The sequence below is a fragment of the Meriones unguiculatus genome, chromosome 16 (assembly GCF_030254825.1).
Source record: "Meriones unguiculatus strain TT.TT164.6M chromosome 16, Bangor_MerUng_6.1, whole genome shotgun sequence".
Taxonomy (NCBI): domain Eukaryota; kingdom Metazoa; phylum Chordata; class Mammalia; order Rodentia; family Muridae; genus Meriones; species Meriones unguiculatus.
The window spans coordinates 58,946,705-58,967,777 of NC_083363.1; the positions used below are offsets into that span (position 1 = coordinate 58,946,705).

General features: G+C 50.0%; 1 protein-coding gene across 1 annotated transcript in view; it reads left to right on the plus strand.

Moving 5' to 3' along the window:
- Vwa3b (von Willebrand factor A domain containing 3B) overlaps window positions 1-21,073 on the plus strand; it is a 152,799-nt gene that overhangs the window by 45,098 nt on the left and 86,628 nt on the right. The window contains exons 8-9 of the mRNA XM_060369869.1: window positions 5,008-5,136; window positions 19,285-19,475. Of these exons, the coding sequence (XP_060225852.1) occupies window positions 5,008-5,136; window positions 19,285-19,475 (320 nt within the window). The remainder of the gene's footprint in view (window positions 1-5,007; window positions 5,137-19,284; window positions 19,476-21,073) is intronic.

Genomic DNA, 21,073 nt, shown 5'->3' on the forward strand with positions numbered 1-21,073 from the left:
GGCCTCCGGATTGCAACCCAGAGGTCAGAGGTCAGTGCGAACGTGGACTAGTTTGGCTGGGCTCCTCCTGGTCACACCTATGTGGTTGCTCTTCTTGCTTCTGTCTGAGAACTGGTCTTGGCTGGCTGAGTCCTTGGAGGCCAGGACACACAGGCTTCTTCATTCATTCAGTCATCCATCTGCCCCCCGGCTCAGCCTGAAGATTTTCCAAATCACAGAGCCCACTGAGGTTACCTGTGCCTCGTCCTCTGTCTCCCTGTGCTTCTAGTGGGATTCTCTCTCCCTTGGCTGCAGCTCTCGGATGTCCCGCTAAGCCCCACAGAAAGAGAGTCCCTGGCCAAAGGACAGTCCTCCTCACCGCCTGTAGGTTTTTCATCAGCTGGTTTTTGTTCCTGCTTTCTTTTCCTGTTCTGCAAAGCTGTTTGCAGTGTAATCAATCACCAGTGAGCAGATGTCTATAGCACAGACACCAAATCAGTGTAGTGACAGATGGGGGGGGTCACCAGGTCGCTGCCACTCCTGAGGCATTTCCTGCCCCCTGTCCCCCGGATGTCAGGAGGCCACCTACTCCTTGGAGGCGTTTCCTTTGACGTGACTTTTGGTACACTATACTAGGGTGTCATTATCAGGAGGATTAAGTAAGCCTTGTCTCACTGCAAACTTTTAAAGACTGGGTCCCAATACCTGGCACCTCCCTGCTGAGGCCAGGCAGGTGGGCCACCTTGGTTTCACAGAGGTCAGGAGTCCCGTGGACTTGAGGCTTGCTTTTGGCAACAGGACCGGTTTCTCCTAGAGTTCCAGCGTAGAGCTCAGCACATGCTGCATGTCTCTCCTTGAGCTAGGAACGGCTTTGAAGCTGTGCGGACCACTCACCTCTGTCAGAGCTTGTCGCTGATGTCATTGGGGTGAGAGCCATTCACGCCTTCTCACTCTGTCTGTGGGGAAGCCAGGACCCCACTGTCTCGTTGCTCCTTCTTTGCCCTTCTTGGCTGCGTTTCACGGGTCTCTTCTGATAGCTTAGGGCCAGTCCTTTGGTCTGGGAGGGTAAGTCACATAAGTGCTCATAGACTGCATGGTGGCCGGCCTCCACCCCTGGTTATGGCATTTGAGTTTCTGTCAACTATAACATAGACAGGAATGGTCAGTGGGCACTCGGGGGAAGGGCTCCTGGGTCCATTTCTAGGGAAAGCCAACAAGCCAGCTGAGTTGGTGTAATCTATGCTGTGTCATTCATTGGCTTGATCTTGGGCCCCTCCCCTCTGCCTCCGTTTACTCAGCTGTAAATAGTGAATAGAGTTTTCCTGCAGGGTTGTAGTGAGATAAAGTGGAAAGCTACTTAGAAAGTCCCAAATACAAAGTGATATGAAACCGCAGCTTAATATAATACTGCTCCCAGGCGAATTTTAACCTGAATTCCAAAGTGGGACTCTGAGGTCAGAGGTCAGTGCAGCCGGGGCTCTTTGGGTTGAAGGCTCCTTGGGCCCTCTGGGGTATCTCTGTGAACCTGATACACTGCTCTGTGTGCAGCTGGGTCAGTCCTCGGAGGTCAGGACACAGGGCTTCCTGTGGACTCGTCTCTTCTGATTCAGACATGTGGATTGCCAATCCACAGAACCCACGGAGGTTTCTTGAGCCTGACCCTCTGTGTCCCCTTGCCTTTCCAGTGGGCGTCTCTCTCCGTCAGCTTCAGCTTCCTGATGTTTAGCAAAGCCCTAACCATAGTTCCTGATCAAAAAGGCCTGCAGCAGGCACCCTACGAAGGCATTTATCACCCAAGAGTTTGACCCCTCTGTCGCCTTTCGTGCTAAATCACCAGTGGGCCCTGAGCCAACTCTGTACATTTTTCAGAATAGAAGGTGGTTTGGGGATTCTTTTTGAGGGCTCAGCCTGCCTAGCAGGCCACGGCTGAGAGGTGCAGGCTCTTGCCTCGGTGGGGGCCAGAATAACAACGGGGACGCCATCTGTCACCACCGTTCGTAAGGTCTCCAGCAATCATCCTTCCTTTTACTCTTTATAACCCCCCCCTTTGGTGTGTGCAAATGTGCATGTGTGTGTACGCTTTCACTTGTGTAAGGATTGTGTAAGGAAGCCATACGTGTGAGGTCCGGCCTTGCCCTCCAACTGTTCTTCCAAGGTCTCTTGCTTGTTCGCTACCGGGCTCTCTGTTCTCCTAGCTTCTGGGGACCCCCCGCCTCTGTCCTTTATCTTGTCTTAGCGGTGCCTTGACTACAGACATGCACTACCACACCCAGCTTTATATGCACAGGAGGGATTCGAACCCTGGTCTTCATGCTTGCACAGCAAGCTCTTTAGCCACCGCAGCATGTCCTTCTTTCCCTTTTGTCCTTTAAGGAAATGTTACTAAGGTTTCTGACTGAAGTGGGACAATAAGCCTCCATCCTGCCCTCTGGCGAGGAGAGCGGAGCAGTCAGGCTGTGCACAGGAAGTGTGCCTTGAAAGCCACGATTGGACGGTAGATCTTCAGGGGAGCTGTCGCAGCAGAGTGGGGCGGGGACGGGAACACTCCCTCCCCTTGTCAGAGTGCACACTGGTGTGTGCTTCTGGCCCAGAATCGGTCTCAGTAGCTGTGGCGGGAACTGTCGGTTGCCACCCGGGTCTACTCCCTTCTTCCTGAGACAGAACTCCAGCCTGACTTAGGGCCACTGGGAACCCTGGTTTCCACTGGAGCCAGGCAGAGCCCTGAGAGGAGGCTCTGGCCAAGTGTAGGTAGCGAGGCTGTTGTGTGGTGCTGCTGGGAAGGGTGCAGTGACTCCGTGGGGGACATTTGCCGTGCCTCTGGACTCTAATGGAGAGGTGCAGCTTATCACTCCAGAAGCCATCTTGACTCCAGTGTGAGTCTCGGGATGGGGTGTGCTGGAATGGTTAGAGGAAGCCTGGATCTTGGCTCCTTTAATTTTTAAAATCTTTTTGAGTTGTAGATTCACATAGTTTATAAGAACCAATACAGTTATGTGAAGTAGCATCGAGAGGGTTTCATCTCCCAAAATTACAGGAGTTGCCACAGCCAGGATTTTCACCTTGATATGTTTAAGATCTCTTCTGTTGGGCTGGGGAGATGGCTCAGTGGGTAAGAGTACTAACTGTTGTTCTAGAGGATCTGGACTCAACTCCCAGCACCCACGTGGTAATTACAACCTTCTATAACTCCAGTTCCAGGGCATCTGGCGTCCTATTCCCGCAGGAGGTGCAGTAAACAAGGGCAGAAACATTCAAGCACATAATTTTTTAACTGAAAAAAAAATTTTTTCTTTGCCATACCCATTTCCCTCTGGCCCCTACAGCCTCCTTGACCTCTAGAAGCCCTCCTAAGGCCAGAATCTTGATAACAGTGGCATGCCATCCCAGACTTAGACCACCCATGGAAACACAAACATCTGTATTAATTAAATCATGTCATCTAAAAAACGTCGTATTGCCAAACCCCACCCTGCATGAAGACAGGAGAAGTTCAGAAAAGGAGGCCAGAGGATGGTTTCTACCTCCAAGCACAGGAAGGACTTGTGGGGGTGTCTTCAAAGAGGCCGGTGCCTCAGCTAAACCCAAAAGGAAGGAGGCTGTTGCTTTCACAGACGCTCAGTCGCGCTTGTGACTAGTAGGGCTGCGGCTTTCTTGAGGCGCTTCTGCTTTCATTCCTTATCTCACCGAGGGATCATGTATATCTTACGTGAAGCAATTCTGGCTGCCACAAATGTTTGCAGGCACTGGGTGTACCCCATCGTGTGTGTGTGTGTGTGTGTGTGTGTGTGTGTGGTTCATGGAAGTGACAGACCTTCTTTAGGGGACATTTTTGCTTGGTTTTAAAAGGTAGATAATAGTTTATTAATTCTTTGTGGGTTTCATATATATTCACTGTCACTTAGTCACTTATCCCTCAATTCCTCCCAGCTCCATCCCAGTCTCCTACCTCCTCCTCTCCTCTCCTTTTTTTTTTTTTTTTTTTTAATTTATAACCCATGAAGTCTAATTTTTGCTGTTCCTGCACTCATGTGTGTGGTGACATCCATTGGAGTGTGGTTTACCTACCAGGGGCTGTGCCCTTAAAGGAAACTGACTGACTTTCCCTTCTCCAGAAGCTTAAATGCTACTAACTCCTCAGTCAGAGCCCCCTTCCGACCCTGGGCTGCAGGGTTGGCTGGCTTGCTCTTGCGCGGGTCCTGCGGCAGCAACCACCGCTGCTGTGAGCTCACGGAGTCCAGAAGACGGCGTTCCTCAGGCCCTCCCTTACCTGTGGCTCTTGCCCTCCTTCCAGTTCCTCTCCCTCAGTGGTCCCTGAGCCTAAGGGAGGGTGTGAGGGGCATGTCCCATCTGTGGCGGATCCCCCCATAAAAACTTATTCTCCTTGCTCTGGCCAGTTGTGCGCTTCCTTGTTAACTGCCAAGCGCTGCTCAGGGAAGCTTCTCAGATGCGGTCTCAGAGCTGCACTGCGGGATAACGATGTGAATTTCGGGGGAGTTTGATACTAGGTGCACTTATTGGTGTAACAGTAGTGGGTTCGCCCTGGGCCTGTGAGCTCCTCGGCCGTGACTTCTTGGCCAGGTTCCCAGGGCCAAGCATGTGTTTCCTCCCACAGAGAGGACCTTAAAGCCAAATAGAGATCAGTTACGCCCGTAACACTTGTGCCACCTTACACCCATGGGCATCTCTTGCCATCCCGGCTTTTATTGTGGCTTAGAGGATGCACAGTTAGATAAGAATGCTGATGACTGTAGCCTAAGCTGCCCTTGAACTTGAGTCAGTCCTCCTGCCTTGGCCTCCTGAGCACTGGGATTTCAGGTATACGCCAGCCACCACACCTGGCTCTCTTAGGGATTTTAGTTCTGATCTCAGCAAGACATTAGTGGTGGAGGGGGAATATAACTGGACATTCAGAGATGCTCTCCGATGGCAGAAATGTGCCATGCCTGCTAGGACACTGCAGAGGTTTTTTTTGGGGGGGTGGGTGGGTGGTGTTTCAGCTGTCTTCTCACACTGTGCTTCCCTTTCCAGGGGCTGGTGTCAGAGAGGATGTGTTTCTCATTTGGAGAGAAATGGAAGAAGCCTGCAGCTTACTGGCTCAGTTCCGAAAGCTGGTGGACAAGCCTACATCTCAGCTGAAAGGGCCCTCAACATACTGCAGTAGGTGCTGTTTATATGGTAAAGTCTGTAGTGCAAACGAGTCAGGGTTACTGGTGGCTGGGGATGGGGGGGGGAGTTCCATGCTTCTAAAAGGAAGAACTCCTTAGCTCCGCTCTGAGGCGTAGCTAGGGAGAATCTCTCTCTCTCTCTCTCTCTCTCTCTCTCTCTCTCTCTCTCTCTCTCTCTCTGTGTGTGTGTGTGTGTGTGTGTGTGTGTGTGCAGATATGTTTGCACATATGCACGTGCCCATTCCCAAAGAAGAACCAGAGCCGGACGGTATTTGCAGCTCTAAAGGCAGATTTTTCAGGAACTGCCTACAGAGGAGGAGCCAAGGCTTGATACAGAGCCAGGCTCAGTTCTGAACACAGCACGGACATCTACACTGTTGGGCAGAGGGGCGTCTGTGAACGGAAAATTACTGAGAGGGGGATATGATGACTAAGGAGGCTTCTGTCCGGACAGACACAACAGGATGCTTGCTGAAGGCCAGACCAGATATACCCAGGGGTGATGAGCATGAGCAATTCCATTGAGATATTGAATTTGCTCATTTATCCATTGGGGGGTATTCTGGTTGTAGCATTTTATTTGTGCTAGGTATGCAGAGCTGAACATGGAAGTCCAAAAACTAAGGATATTGGAAAAGATGCAGAGAAGCCCGACTCTTAGTGTGTGTCAAGCTTAATCAAGGGGGAAATCTTCTGAGAGGAATATAGGTTTTTATTTTGTTTCATTTTGTTTTTGAGACGGTGTCTTTCTACACAGCCCTGGCTGCTCTGAACTCATTATATAGACCAGGCTGGCTTTGAACTCACAGAGATCTGCTTGACTCTGCCTCCCAAGTGCACCACTACTCCAGAGACTCATGTGTTATTTTTACAGGGACCGTGAGAGAAGGCAGGGATGGGTCAGCTAGACCTAGCCTTGCTTGCATACCCAAACTGACTGTGCAGGCCACTGTCCACTCACCCTCACGTAGCTGCAAAGAAGGCTGCCTTCACTGCAGTTCTCACTAAAGGCCACTGCTCTTCTCTGAGACTCGGGAACTTCACTGTTGAAGGCATACACAGGCCAGGCAAGAAGCCTAGAAGATGTGTTTGCAAGGGATAGGGTTTGTGATATCAGCATTAAAAAAAATTACAAAAATGTACTTGCATTTTTATGCATAAGAGACCTTTTATGCTCTGACAGCAATGACAGCTGTTCCCTTAGTTTATAGGGATAGCATTAACTCAAAGGCAGCTGCCTTGCTGAAGGCTCACGCCAACTATGGGTGACAGTTCATCAAAACTGGAACCCCAAGCTCTCTACTCAACTTGCAGGCAGCTCTTCCAGTCTGAGAACCTCCTCCAGACAGCTTGGTTGAGCTGAGGTTCTCCTCAGCAGGCCTTGTGGTTATGGGATTATATAGCCTTGGGGATGAAGAGACCTTGTGTATCTGGTTTTAGGGCCTTCCTGAGACTTATGAGTTGCTTGCTTTCCCAGTCTTAAAGACCCTCCTCCCTTTAGAATTCCCCCAGTCTTAAGGATCATGCCCTGACACAGCATGCTTCGGTCTGGAGGAAACTGCCACAGTTTCCTGCAGTGACAGCAGATATCTAGTGAGCATCCAGTGTGTTCCAGGTGCTGCCCCAACGGGCTGCGCTTATGCTTGGGTTACTTCATCTTTAAAAAAAAAACCTCTAGATGAATTACTGTTCTTGTCTTCATTTAGTAGGCAATGAGGCACAGAGGGTTACGTACATGGCCAGTGATCACACAGCCAGCCGAGCAGGGTCTTTCCAGCCCTATTAAATTAGCAGCAGTGCTGTGCCCACCTGGAGCATGGCTGCCCAGTTACCACCAGACCTGTCCCAGTCCGGAACGATGAGAAGGCTGGCTGGTGCCTACAGAGAAGCAAGCTCAGTGGAGAACAAGGAAATGACAAGAACTATTTTTTCTCTGTCTTCTTATATCCGAAGCATTGTTTGTAATGAAGGGCTGATGTTTTGTGGCAAGAAAGACCTACTTAAAAATCCTTTACAGGTTAGCCTGGGTCATTCTCTTTCAGCCTTAGTTTGTTCTTCTGTAAAATGAATAGACTATCAGTCTGGGAGATTATTGCAGACATTAAGTAAAAGGATGAATGATCAACACCAAGCAGGTCCCCACCTTCTCCTTTGACCTGAAGGGAACTGGTGCATCGATCCTCTGAATTCTTAAGTGAGCAGAGGATCTGCTTTCTTCTAGGATGAAGTAATAACAGTAGCTAGCCTCATGAGTCAGGCACCACTGTGGGCTCCACTCGAGAATCTCCCTCTCCAGCTGCTCCCACAGGCTTCCGAGAGGTTCTGCAACATTGCCTTGGGTTAAGAGACTTGCCCAAGGTGATGTTGCTGGTAAGTGACAAAGCCTGGATCAGGAGCTATCCATCTTTTTGAGGTCCACATCCTCCTGCCACACATGATTTGGTCCTCACACCATGGCACTGGAGCAGGCTTTGAAATCCCTGAAGGCTACAGTGTCTCCCTGTATTTTCCCTGTCATGGAGCCATCGTGAACACATTAAAAAAATGCTGTATACACGCACACACCACAATTAAAACAAAAAGAGAATGAGCTGTGGGTCTAAAAGTTGATAATGGTCTATAATACCCTTTATTTCAATCTAACATATTCATATCCCCCAAAGAAAGTAACTCCGAGCAGCATTTTTTAAAAAATGCTCTGGGTGTACTATTTATGTTTTAAAGGGAAAGTTTGATCAAGACCATTCCTCCATTGGGGGAAGCCTTTCCCGTAATTTGACCCCAGCATACACGGAGAACGTGCAGCTACCCATCTCCTCAGGCGGCGGTCAGTGAGGGGCGAAGACCCTGCGTCTGCTCTAAAGGAAGGTAGCAACCATTCCTGCAGCTTGTCTGCGCAGGGCCTGAAGGCTGAAGGAGGTGGTAGGGAGGGTGCATGGGAAAGGGGAAGGCTGAAGGCTAGACCTGTCGCTTGGGTAGGTTGCAGACAGAGGGTGTCTGGAGTTAGCTGTCCTCATATCCCTGTCACTGAGTTGCTCCCACACCCACCCCCCTGGCTGGCCGGTGATCAGGGATCAGTCGGCACATGTAATCATGGGGCGGGGTAGTGACACTGTCTGCCTGAGATGACGAATTAGCCTGATGCCTGGGGCAAGAAGGCAGTACAGCTCACGTTGGAAATTAACTTGTTTTAATCCCAAGAGCAGGACATAAAATTCCCTTAAGGAAAAAAACATCCCTGACCTCCCCGATGCATACAAGACAAGGTAAAGACAGTAGACACCAGCCAACAAGCCACAGGGCAGACAGGGGGCAGGCGGTTGCTCCTCCTGGTTGATTGCCCTGCGGGCCGTGGGGCATGGAGGAAGAAGCCAGGGGGAGCTTGTCAAAACATGCTAAATCTGGGGAGACAGAGCCAAGAACGGGGCGGCTGCGGCTCACAGCACAGCATGCCAGAATGGGAAGAAATACGAGCTGAAATGACAAGCACAGGGCCATCCCCGAGAATTCATCTGACTGCTGAGCGGTTCACACAGGTAGGAAAGCTGTCAGGCAGGCGGGGCCTACAGGAAGGAATCAGAGGAACAAAAGAAAATGCTCACACAGCCTTGGGAAGAAGAGTCAGAGAACTCTGTAACTTACGGGGTTGCTGAGACTACCTGGGAAGGTCTTAACCTCAGTGGTGAGGAAGGATGAGGCCACGCAGAGGGTCAAAGTGAGGCATGGAAAAAACCAAACTGTTTCTAGGTCATGCAACTCCATCTCACAACAGAGCACAAAGAGAACCACACAGCACAGTCCGCACCGAGGTAGGATCCGCAGTGCTCAGCATTCAGTCAAAGATTATAATGCATGAAAAGGAGCAAGAAAATGATTTGTGGACCAAATCATGTGTGGCAGGAGGATGCAGACCTCAAAAAGATGGATAGCTCCCGATCCAGGCTTTGTCACTTACCAGCAACGTACCTTGGGCAAGTCTCTTTAATGAGAAGAAAAACAAACAAACAAACAAAAACTCCCCCCAAAAACCAGCCAGCTAAAATGGACAGGGAGAGGCAGGATGTCAGGGCAGCCCGGAGAGATGGCCCCCTGTGCTCCTCACTTTGTTGTCAACTTGATACAACCTGGAAACGCCGGGGGAGAGGGAACTTAAAAGACCCGCCAGCCATCAGACTGGGAGTGGGGACATTTTCTTAACTGATAAACATGGTCCAGCTTCCCGTGGACAGTGGGACAGTGCTGTTCCTGAGCAGGTGGGCCTGGGCTGTGTAGGAAAGCTAGCCCAGCAAGTAGAGTGAGCCAGGAAGTGGCTCTGCTCTGTGGCTGCTGCTTCGGCTCCTGCCTCCAGGCTCCAGCCTGGAGCTCCTGTCCCGCCTTCTACTGAAAATGGACCATGGTGTAGAAATAGATAGGCCAAATAAATGCTTTCCCGCTCCCAAGTTGCTTTGGCCAATGTTTTATCGAAGCAATAGCAAAGAAAAACTAGGCCACACAACCTTAATCAGTGCTCTTTGCTTCTCAGCCTCCCTGGTTGGTGGAGGGAGAAAGAACGAAGCCCAGGCCTTAGACCTGAAACCTGGTAACAGATCTGCCGTGGGGAAACCGTGTTGGGCTAGCTTTGGGAGACCGACCGCTGGCCACCTCCTGTAGAACGGGCACCTGGAACTGTGTTGGGCCAGGTGTCTGACTGTTTCCATCACTCCCACCTTAACCCCAGCTGCAGAGCAAGGGGTAAGGCTTAGCTCGCCACGGGGAAGGACCAGGTGTAGTGAGAATTCCTGAATTTTGGTTTCTTAAAAAAAAGAAAAAACAAAACCACTGAACTATTCTAGGAGTATGCTTTCATTTTAATCCTAGGTGTGGGGATACGGGGCTGCTTCACAGCAGCTGACTCTGATTTGCCTCGTGCTCCAGCAGAGGCGTGGTTTTGCCAGCTGCAGATAGTTTCTGCGATTTCATGATGTTTGGAATTCTGGGAACTTTTCAGAGGGTGTGTAAATACTAGAACCCCAATTGGCGGGCAGTCGGCGGTTGTTGGTTGTTTAGGGGGGTTGGTTTTGGTTTGTTGGTACTCATGCTCAAAGAAGAAACAACAGGAAAGAAATTAGATTCAGGTCTCTCTCTCTACCTTCTGTCCTTCGCTCTCTCCTATCTAGTTATAGGGGGTAAAACTGGGGTGGGGGAAGGATAAAGGGCAGGAAAAAGAAGAACCCACAAAGCAGCAAAGTCTGGCGACATCCAGGCACAACTATTCCCGGGCCAATGCTCTGCTATGGGGTGCTAAGCTGGCATGCCACCCGGCAGAGGCTTGAGTTGTGGGTTGTATCTCTGCCAGCTGTATGACGGGCCTCAATACCCAAGACTGTGTGGGCATTTAAAGCTTTGAGACTCGGAGAGAACTTAGCTTAGCATCTGCCAAGATGGCGAAGGGACTGCATTCTCCAGCATTACCCCAACTCAGACCACATAGATCCCATTTGGTGTGGGTAATACAATTGGAGTCACAAGATTTTGCCCTGGAATTGACTCAACTGGTCAAACATGCTCCTAGGCATATTCCAATGGCCTCTGTCCTAGGCCTGCCAGTGGATGGGACCTCTGAAACAGTTGTGGTGCTAGGAGAAGGCATTGCACACTGGGACACTGGACCTCTGTCCCAGCTGGCACCACCTGCAGTGGTTGCAGTGGTTGTGGATCCAGCTTCACCTCATCAGCTGGCAACCCACAGCTATGTGGGCCTCGGTTGTAGCGTAGTTGTTGGGGTGGTCTTGGCAGGTTGGCTTAGGATGTAGCACAGGTTGGTGGCAGTGACAGCTGTAGTTGTGTCTAGGGAGCCATAGCCTGAGCCTCATCACTCACCGTAATTACGTCCAGAGGCAGATAGAATCCTCCAGTAACTGACCTCAGGCTGGTGACTCTGGCTGAGACGCATGGGCCTTTCTGGATCACAGGGGATGGCTTGTGAGGACAGCCTGCTCAGCTGATGCACCATCTTGGTTCTTTCTGAACAGTGCACCATCAGCATATTTAAGAAATTTGGGCTTGGGTTTCCCTTTGTTCCTGAAACAGTGACCACATGCTGACTGCACACTCATGGCTTACTTCTATCTGGGTGTCACCCCAGTGCTGAAATAATGAAAGAGACCACATGATTCCTTGTGTCAACATGCATCTAGCAGGTGTGTCCAACCTATTGCTGAGACATGTTGTCTGCAAGATCCATGCTCAAGAACCACATGATCCAGTTACAAAGAAAATCACACGAAAAAAAAAATGTAATGAAATTAATTTATATGTGTATGGATGTTTTACCTGCAAGTATGTCTATGCACCCATGTACACCTGGTACTCAGGGAGGCCAGAAGAAAGCTTTAGGTTCCCCAGGACTACGAACTACCATGCGGGTACTGGGAACTGAACCTGGGTCTTCTAGAAAAGCAGCCAGTCCTCCTAATCATTGAGCAATCTCTTCAGTTCCTCACCATGTTATAAACAAGTTTCTGGTCTTGTGGTGGATTGCACCATAGCTATCCTGGATGGTGACACCCGAAGCTTTCAGAAACCGTGATATGACACGTGGGAAGTACTTCTAAAGTTACTTCTAAATAAACAATGGGTTGAGGATAAAAATCAAGAAGCAAGTTAAGATGTTCCCTTGAAACAAAAGGGAGACACAACATATTAGCGCTTACAGCCGATGTGGTATCAAGGTGAGCTCGTACAGTAGCCCTCGCCCCACCAGAAAAGTACAGATTCTGACACAGCCTGTCACTGCCCCACAGGACTAGAGATGGGAGAACGAGCCAACCCCACGTGAACATAAAGACCCAAGCAGAAAGGAAGAGGAGAGGACAAAACACACCAAAGATCCGCAAATCAGAGCTGACCCTTCCAACAGACAAACCGTGACTTAGGCTGAGAAAGGAAGGGACAGGAGCCACCAAGACACAGGCCAGAGAGTGAAAGGGGAACATTACCACTGCCATTTCAGAAAGGTAAGAGGTCATGGTGAACAACTGCCATCAGCAAATGTGATAACCTGCAAGGAATGGACCGATGCCTCAACAACAACTTGCCAAGACTGAGTCACGAGAAAGCAGAACATCTAAATAAACCAACGACAAGACCATAATGACAGCCATTTGTAATAGACCAACAACCGGCAATACACCAAGAGGGAAATACCATGCACCTTCTCTTAGGATCTAGGATGATTGAGCACAGCCGCTTTCAGCACCCTTCTTTGGCATAGCTCTTGAAGTCTGAGCCGGAACAGTTGGTTAAGAGAAAGAAACAAAGGGCATTCAGTTTGGAACCTGGTGAGCTGCAGATGCAGTGAGAGATCTGTCTCAAAGAAAGAAAGAGAGAATGAGTGAGAGAGAAAGAAAGACAGGAAATGATAGAAGACAGCCAACATTGGCGAAATAGAAACTGGAGAGTCTAGCCAGGGCAGCCAGCACCCCATCCAACCCCCCAAAGAGGAAGGAAGAAAAATCATCTTGGCATCGGAGGTGAAACAATATTCACAGGAAACAGTCGCTCACATAGAAACTCCAAGGAATCCACAAAGAAGCCATCAGATCGAATAAGGAGTTCATCATGGTTCCTGTCAAGAACATCAGTACACAATCAGTGTGTTTCCATAGATTAGCAAGGGCTATGCCGTGAGTGAAGTCCAAAGAGTAAGTCCACATTCATTCCACCAAAAATTACACTTACGGGAGAAAGCTCAGTCAGTAAAGGGCTTGTCTCCCAAATAGGAGTGCCCGAGTTTACTCCCCAGAACCCATGTGAAGGGCCAGGCATGGTGGCACGTGCTTATGTGCTTATACCGCAGCAGTGCGGAGGTGGAGAGATGGGCTCCCAAGGGTGCGCTGGCCAGGCTTTCCTGGGAAAGCACTTGAGATTGTCCTCTGGCCTCCATACGCACATGTGTTTGCACAACGACACACGCATGCACCACCCACACATGAACACACACTCATATACACACGCACAAACCAAATACTAGGAAAAGTTAGTGAGGGAAGCAGACAAATTATATACTGAGAAAAAGCACAGATCATCGATCGACATTAGTAAAGCTATGTGATAAGATTGTTAAGTTGGCCAATTCTGAACTGACTTGCGGGTTTAATGCATTCTGCACAGAAGTCCCAGCTGGCTTTTTGGCAGAACTTGACAAGCTGTTCCAAAACTCCCATGGGAGCGCAGAGGACACGGAATGGCCAGCGGTGGTCTTGGAAAAGAACAAAGCTGAAAGATGCATGTGTCTCATCTTCAAAACTTACAGCAGGGCTGTGATAACGAAGGTCATGTAATACTGGCAAGAAATGGATTCGTTAAGGACAGGTGTGGTGGCACAGGCCTGTAAATTCAGCATTTTGGGAAGCTAAGACAGGAAGACAGCAACTTCAAAATCAACTGGGGCTCCAAAGTGCGTTTCCAGTGAGCCAGGTCTGTTCAGAGAAACCCTCTGAAAACAGATGCATAGATTCGCGGGATGACCCCAGGGTAAATCTATAAATTTATTGTATATTTATAACCCCCTAACAGATGGATGTACACACATACAGTGCTCTTGGACTTTTATCTCACCCATAGACAAAAAAATTACCTCAAATGCATTAAATGCCTCCGTGTAAAACTGAGATTATGGTACTTTGGAACAACCCCCCACACAAATGCCTGTTGTCTTAGGCTGGGCAGTGGTCTGGCTGTTAGCCATAGCAGGGGCAGCAGGGATAAGATAAATGGGAATGAGGCAGTCTGAATGAGAATGGCCTGCACAAGCTCTCAGCTTTGAATGCTTGATCCCCAGCTATTGGAACTGTTTGGGAAGGATTAGGAAGCATGTCCTTGTTGGAGGAAGTGTGTCACTGAGGGTAGGCTTTGAGGTTTTAAGTACCCATGCTAGAAGGCCTTTCCCTCTTTCCCTGCAACTTGCAGACCATGTGCGAGCTCTCAGCTCCTTCTCCTGCCTGCCCACCCTCCACCACGGTCCTCATCGTCACCACACGGAGCATGAACCACCCTTTTGAAACTGTAAGCAAGCCCCCAATCAAATGCTTCCTTTTATAAGTTGCCTCAGTCATTATGGTCATAGCAATAGACCATAGCTAAGACAGGAACTGCAGAAATGTGTGCTGTGTCATGCTTCAGTGGGCACCAGGGGGAGAAAGGAAAGACCCAAGAATGGGAGCCGAGAGAAAGCAGATGTTTGCTAAGACCCCACTAGCTCAGTGCTTCTCAGCCTCCTTAACACTGCGGCCCTTTAATTTCCTCATGTTGTGGTGACACGCCCCCAACCCCCATAGAATTAGCTCATTGCTGCTTTATAACTGTAATTTTGTTACCTTGCAAATCAGAATGTAAATATCTGATTTGCAAGGTATCTGATATGCAACCTCCAAAGGGGCCGGAGACGCACACATTGAGAACCTCTGCTCTCGATGAAGGAAATCTGAAGGACACTTACAGTCTGCAGATAAATGAATGATAACCCCAGTGTCATGACATACTTCCGTATACTTGACAATTTCCCAAAGTCTGTGCAGACTTTTCTTTTTCTGTTCTTAACTTCATCTCTCCACTTTATATCCAAATCCTAAACTTTTCTATAGCTCTTGCCTCAACCTGGGTATTTAATAGGTTGTTTTGCTTTGTTTGGCATTGGCTTTGATTTTTTTGAGACAAGATTTCTCTTTTCTCCAACCTTGACTGTCCTGAAACTCTCTCTGTAGACCAGGCTAGCCTTGAACTCACAGATATCCATCCACCTGCTTCTGTTTCCCAAGTGCTGGGGTTACAGGTGGCACCTACCCCTTTCCTCCTCCCCTCACTATTTTTAACAGTTTTTAAGGAACATTTATTTCTTTTAATTGTAGGTGTATGGGTATTTTGTGTCTGTGCACAGTACCCCTGGAGGCCAGAAGAGAGCGTCAGATAGTCATTTGCTGCTCTGTGGGTGCTGGGAATTGAACCTGGGTCCTTTTAACTGCTGAGCCGTCTTTCTGGTGTTCAGTCTGGCTGTTTATAAGGTTGTTGCTTGAGGCACAGCTGCCTCCGGGGTCTTCAGCCATTTGCAGTTGAAATGGCTTCACCAAACCATCCTGTCTTGTGGTCCTTTGTTACATTGGAAGCCATGATTTGATTTTTACAGAATTAACAAGAAGGAAGTAACAATTACAAAAAAAAAAAAAATCCCTTTATGGTTTTTCCAGAGGAGAACAGGCCCAGACCTCCCTGGGAGCCGTCTTCATTCTCCCTTGAAGTTAAGGGCTACAAATTCTAGCAGGCTTTTACCTGACGTTCCAATCAGACTAGAGCCTAGCACGCCCTGCTTGGACCCAGGTACACATTTGACGTTCCATATTAGGCCCCTGGGTGCGCCCATAGGGCTTCAGCCCTCCTGTGTAGTGCCCCAGACGTCACATCTTCACAGAGAAGCAGCTCTGGCGTAATAACCGCTTCTGCCCTCCATCTCCAGCCTTTTAGCTGGTACCCATGAAGTGCCGGGCACATTCGTTCAGCATTCTATGCTGTAGCCAAACAGCCACCCTGGCCTCTGCCCGGAGCAGGCTTCATCCCACCTTCAGAGGAGACACGGGTCTGCAGTCCACAGGATCACCCACCCCAGCACAGGAGGCGCTGGAATGCCCTAGAGTTGCTGTCTGTCTCTGTTCCCAGCTGTCCTCACCTCCTTCTCCCCTCCCCCACCTCCCGGGGTGTACCAGGCTCTGGTCTGTGAACTACAAGCCCTCCGTAATGCCCTGGACAGAAAGACTCTGGAACTAGTTTGGATTCCCAAATAGCAGGACTGGGAATCCTGTTTGTGGTAAACCCCCTTAGTTTTTAAGCTACTCCCCCAGTTTAAAAACTCCCCAGCTTTTTGCCTAAAGAGCTCTCTTTCCGAGTAGCAGCCATTGGTGCTTGGGGGTGAGATGGGGGGAAGAGATTGTGGGGTTCACAGGGAGGATCACCAGATCGACGCCATCTCTAGTTTTCAGTGGAGGAGGATAGAAGGTGTAGTTTGGGGATATTGAATCCTCGATGGTACCCTGAGGATCTGACTCCGAGGGGAGGCGCATGAGCGTCAGAGGGCGTGAGTAGTGATTGATAAGCTATCACCCGGTATCATTTTGATTGTGGCCCCGGTTGAGCCATGATGCTTTTCAAAAGCACTGGTCAATATGGCTTCATGCCTGGAAACTGTTTTGAGACTGATGAGGATGGAGAGGACAGGGCAGGGGAATTCTGCAGCGTGGACAAGCTCGGAACTCCAAGAGCACCTTTGGCAGCCTGCCATGCGGCGGAGGACGGCCTTGTGATTAGCATGGCTGTGTGTGAGCTGCTGTGAGTGCGCTTGCAGCCGCTGCAGTGAATGGGGGGTTCCTATCACACTCCTGCTTAAAATAGCCGCAGGAGAACTGGGAAGGCTCCCTCAGTCAGGGATGCTAATGAACAGATGCTGCCCTTCCCCTCCTCAGGCTAACAAGGCTCAGCCACTAATTGGTGTAATTAGCAGTGAATGACTATGGGAAAAAAAATCTCCTTCTCCTCATGCTCCTGAGCTCTCTGCTTTGGTTGCTTGGCTGCCACTGGTTTCCTTTATGAAGCTCAGGCTGAAGAAGGTCTTCACCTTCTTTCAGATGGTAATTGGGAATCTGGCTCCTCTGGCCAGTAACTGGCTGCACCATTGGTCTTGCCTGGAGCTTGAGGGTTAAGGTTCATCTTGGGCTCTTCAAAAATCCTTGTCAGGTTTAGCTTGTGTGGCTCCCAGAAATTTCTTTTTAACATCAATTTGGACTTCGGCTTGGTGAGGGCCTTCATCTTTTTCTAAGGCGGTAGACCCCCAAAACTGAGCGAAAGGATATGGGTTGCTATGGAAATCATTGAATAAAAATTTTATTTCCCATGGCACTGGCTGAACGGGGAAAAGGAAGAAAAGGAACCAGTTACATAGGAGGGAATAAAGACGCGTCCAAGACACAGAGAATAATTAACAATGACTGAAGAAGCCTGAGGGACATCTCTCCAAGGAGGCTGATCTCCCACAAAGAACAGCTACATCTCTTTTGCAGTGGTGCCAGGAGCTCTCACGGGAAGCCCAGGGGGCTGGATGTCCTGGGAGGGATCTGATTTGAATTCCTTGAGAAGGGTAGGAAGATACTGGTTTGCATAGAAGCCACCCTCTGGCATCCAGGATGGTGCTTGGAGGGGCTTTTGATGCCATACGGGCATGAAATTGGAAAGCAGAAGCCAGCTTCTGCCGTCAGTTCTGACTCCAGTCAGTTTTGCAGAGTGCTCTCCAGGTGTTGTGTTAAAATGCAAGGACCCGGCTTGTCTGACACACTCTGGGCAGCTTCCTGACGCAGTGTTGAGCACTAGTTGGATGCTGTTTTCTTTCCGCAGCTCCTGTTCTAATTATATGAGCCCTTACATGTGATGACTGGGGTAGTAACTTAAGCTTTTGTTTAAAGGTTGATGTGTATTTTAAAATGGTGTGTTTGGTGTGTGTGCGCGCGCGTGTGGGTATAGGTGCCCTCAGAGGCCAGAAGAGGGTCTTAGATTCCTTGGAGCCAGAGCTACAGGCCTTTGTGACCTGCCTGGCATATGTGCTGGGAATCAAATTTGGGTCCTTTGCAAGAGCAGTCCATGCTATTAAGCACTGAGCCATCTCCCAAAGTACTGACTAGCTTTTGTCAACAGGATGTAAACTATAGTCGCCTAGGAAAGGGGAACCTCGAATGAGAAATTGCCTCCCTCAGATCAGCCTGTGGGGCATTTTTTTGATTAATGGTTGATGTGGGAGGGTCCAGCCCACCCCTGGGCAGATGGTCCTGGGTTGTCTAAGAAGGCAAGGCGAGTTCAAGAAGCCTTGAACGCAACATCCCTCTGTGCCTTCTGCTTCAGTTCCTGCCTCGAGTTCCTGCTTTGGCTTCTCTAGCTGATGGCTGTAAATGGTGAGCTGAAATTCCTGTTAGTCCAGGGTTTGTTACAGCTACAGACTGGGAGCTACTTCTAATGACAGTCAGTGCCCTGTAGTCACAGGTTCTGAGGACTGGGCCAACTGTGAATCAAAAGTACTTAAGAAAAAAAAAAAGCCAACTGTACTAGAAAAGTACAGGATCTTTTTGCATTGCTCCTTGAGCATTACAGTATAGCGATGTTTGCAAACATCGCCTGGTATCGGGTGTTATAAGTGATCTAGAGATGATCTGAAGTGTGCAGGAACACGTAGGTGGTTCTTGTGCAAACACTACATCATCACAAGGAATTTGTGCAGCCTCTGACTGAGTTACTCACAGTGGGGCCCTTGAACCAATCCTTCCTGGATACAGGATCCAGTGGAAAACACCAGGGGAGAATGGACCTAAAGCTGGTGGACGGCTAGCCTTCTGGGCTATCCTGTAACCTGAGATGACATGAGATAGTTTTCTTTTGCAATATTAATTTTTATTTATTCATTTTACATCCGGTCACAGTCCCCTCCCCCCTCTCCTCCCAGTCCCACCCTCCACCCCTGTTTCCCCTATTCCTCCCTACTCCTCAGAGAAGGGGACCCTCCACCCATCCACCCACCCTAACTCATCAAGTTACATCAGGAACAAGTGCATCCTCTTCCCCTGTGGCCTGGCAAGGTAGTCCTGCCCGGAGAAAGTGATCGAAAAGCAGGCAACAGAGTTCATGTCAGAGTCAGCCCCCATGCCCCTTACTAGCGAACCCATATGAGGACCGGGCTGCCCATCAGCTACATCTGTGTAGGGGTCATAGGTCCAGTCCATGCACGGTACCGTCTCTTATCTGCAGGTAAAGATACTTGCTTGAGCTCAGAATGGTAAATTGCGGGGGGAATCACATTTGAGCCACTTGTCAGGACATGAACCCAGAACTTCTGACCCTGTATTCCATGCTTTCCTGTCACATGGCCAGAACCACCCAGGTGTGAAGCCAGTCCACACACGTAGAAGAGAAAATGAGGTGGAAAGAAAGAGTCGCACTCTGGCGCATTTCCTGAAGGGAAACACCTCGGACTCTCTTGTCTGGCAGTGACAGTGTTCCAGATTGGTGCACACAAGGTTGGGAGCTTTGAGGGTCTGCTCATGCAATGTGAGTGGCTGATGGTCTGTGATTCCAGGAACAGCGTCTGTCGAGAATAAGGAGAATGTAGAAGACACCTGGGACTCACGGATGTGGCTGCAGAAGTATGGCTTGAAGGCTCAGAAGTTGACCTTCTATGACGTGCTGGCCGACTGCTCCTTCCGCCATGTTGACGGCGTCGTTGACATAAAAGCCAAGCTGGAGAATGAATCTGGGCAGCCCAGTGCGGTAGGTGAAGGAGGGTGGGACCGTAGGCCTTCCCTGGCGTCGAAGGCGGATGGCGAGACCTCCCTTGGAACAGAAGCCAAGGGCAGGACCAAAGTGGCAGGAAACCATCTAGGGCTTTGGTGGAAAAGTGTCCCTTTGCCTCCTGCCTTCTCTAAATGGTCCCCATGAGACTCGTGCAGGCCTGGGTGTGCTTTCTACACCCAGGCTTTGCTAGTCTGTTCTGAGGGCCTGTAACAGAATCCTTGATGGAAGGTGCTTTGTGACGAAAAGCTTATATTTAGCTTTAATATCAGGGAGGTGTCACCTGTTTGGCCTTTGATGCAGTCCCCTGACTCCCAGCCGTGTCATAGAGAAGCAGAAAGGGGACGGAGGGGACTGAATGCATTGGCGACCTCCCCCTACAGCAGCCTGGTCTAATGAGCCCCATGGAGGGCCAGCATTCCTTCCTGTCACTGGCGGTCCCCGCCATCATCCACTAGACCCCTGCTCCTTAGAGCTTCTCCACTTCTCAGCACCGCCACACGGGGACGAACCACAGACACGTGTGTGTGGACTCACTCACCTTTTCAAGCTCTAGCGACAGAGTGACGGGAGCTACCCCGAGCCACCAGCTGGGCTGGTGGAAACTGAAGGCTTCTGAGCGCCTGCATGGCTCACTGTCACGTCAGAAGAGAGGCTCTTTGTTGGCTTGTGTTGGACAGAAGGGAGAAGCTACTGGTGGGAATGTAAAGAAGCAGGCATGTGTGAGGTCACGGGAAGAGGGAAGGGGCCCTGCTGGAGGAGCACATGGGTGAGAGAGGCAGGGCTGGGGAGGAGCGAGAGGGAAGGCGTGACAGCGACAGTTGGCTTCCAACCTGACGGGATCTAAACCCCTAGGAGGAAAGCCTTTGGACACACCTGTGAGGGAGTTCCTAGATAGTGAGGTGTATCCCACTACAAACGTGAACAAGGCCGCCCCAAATGTGCGCAGCACCCATCCGAGGATTGAGATTCCAGGCTGAAGAGGAGGAGAAAGGGAGCCGGCACCAGGCCGTCTCTCTCTGCTCCCTGATTCTGCAGCCACCGTGGGAGCAGCTCCCCGAGTGAGGGACTCTCCCCTCAGCCACCCGTGAGGGCCTGCGCCTCAAACCATGGACCAACACACCCTTTGTTCCTTAACCTATCTGTGACAGCAGCAAGGAATGTAACGGAGGCAGGGGGCTGACCTACTTTGTAACAGGCCACGCTTAGGGTGACTGATCCTAGTTCCGAGCCATCTAACTCACTCCTGAAAAAATACTTCCCTGTCTGTTAGTGACCTGATCACCTTTAAAGGCACCGCCTTCCCAGCACGGCAGGGTTGGGGGCAAACCACACTCACATCATACCAAACACCCAGGAGAGGGCAAAGGTGGCGGACCAACGGCCGCACATTGAGAAATGGCCACGTGTGTGCATAGACCGGGGCCACGATACCCTGTGTAAATCATTGGTGAGCACAGAGAGACTCAGCAATGTCACCATGTGAAGCAGAAGATCCGTGTGTGTGTACGCGCGCGTGCGCGTGCGCGCGCAAACATTGGAAACTGAGGACGTGGAGAACCAAGGTCCTGTTCAAA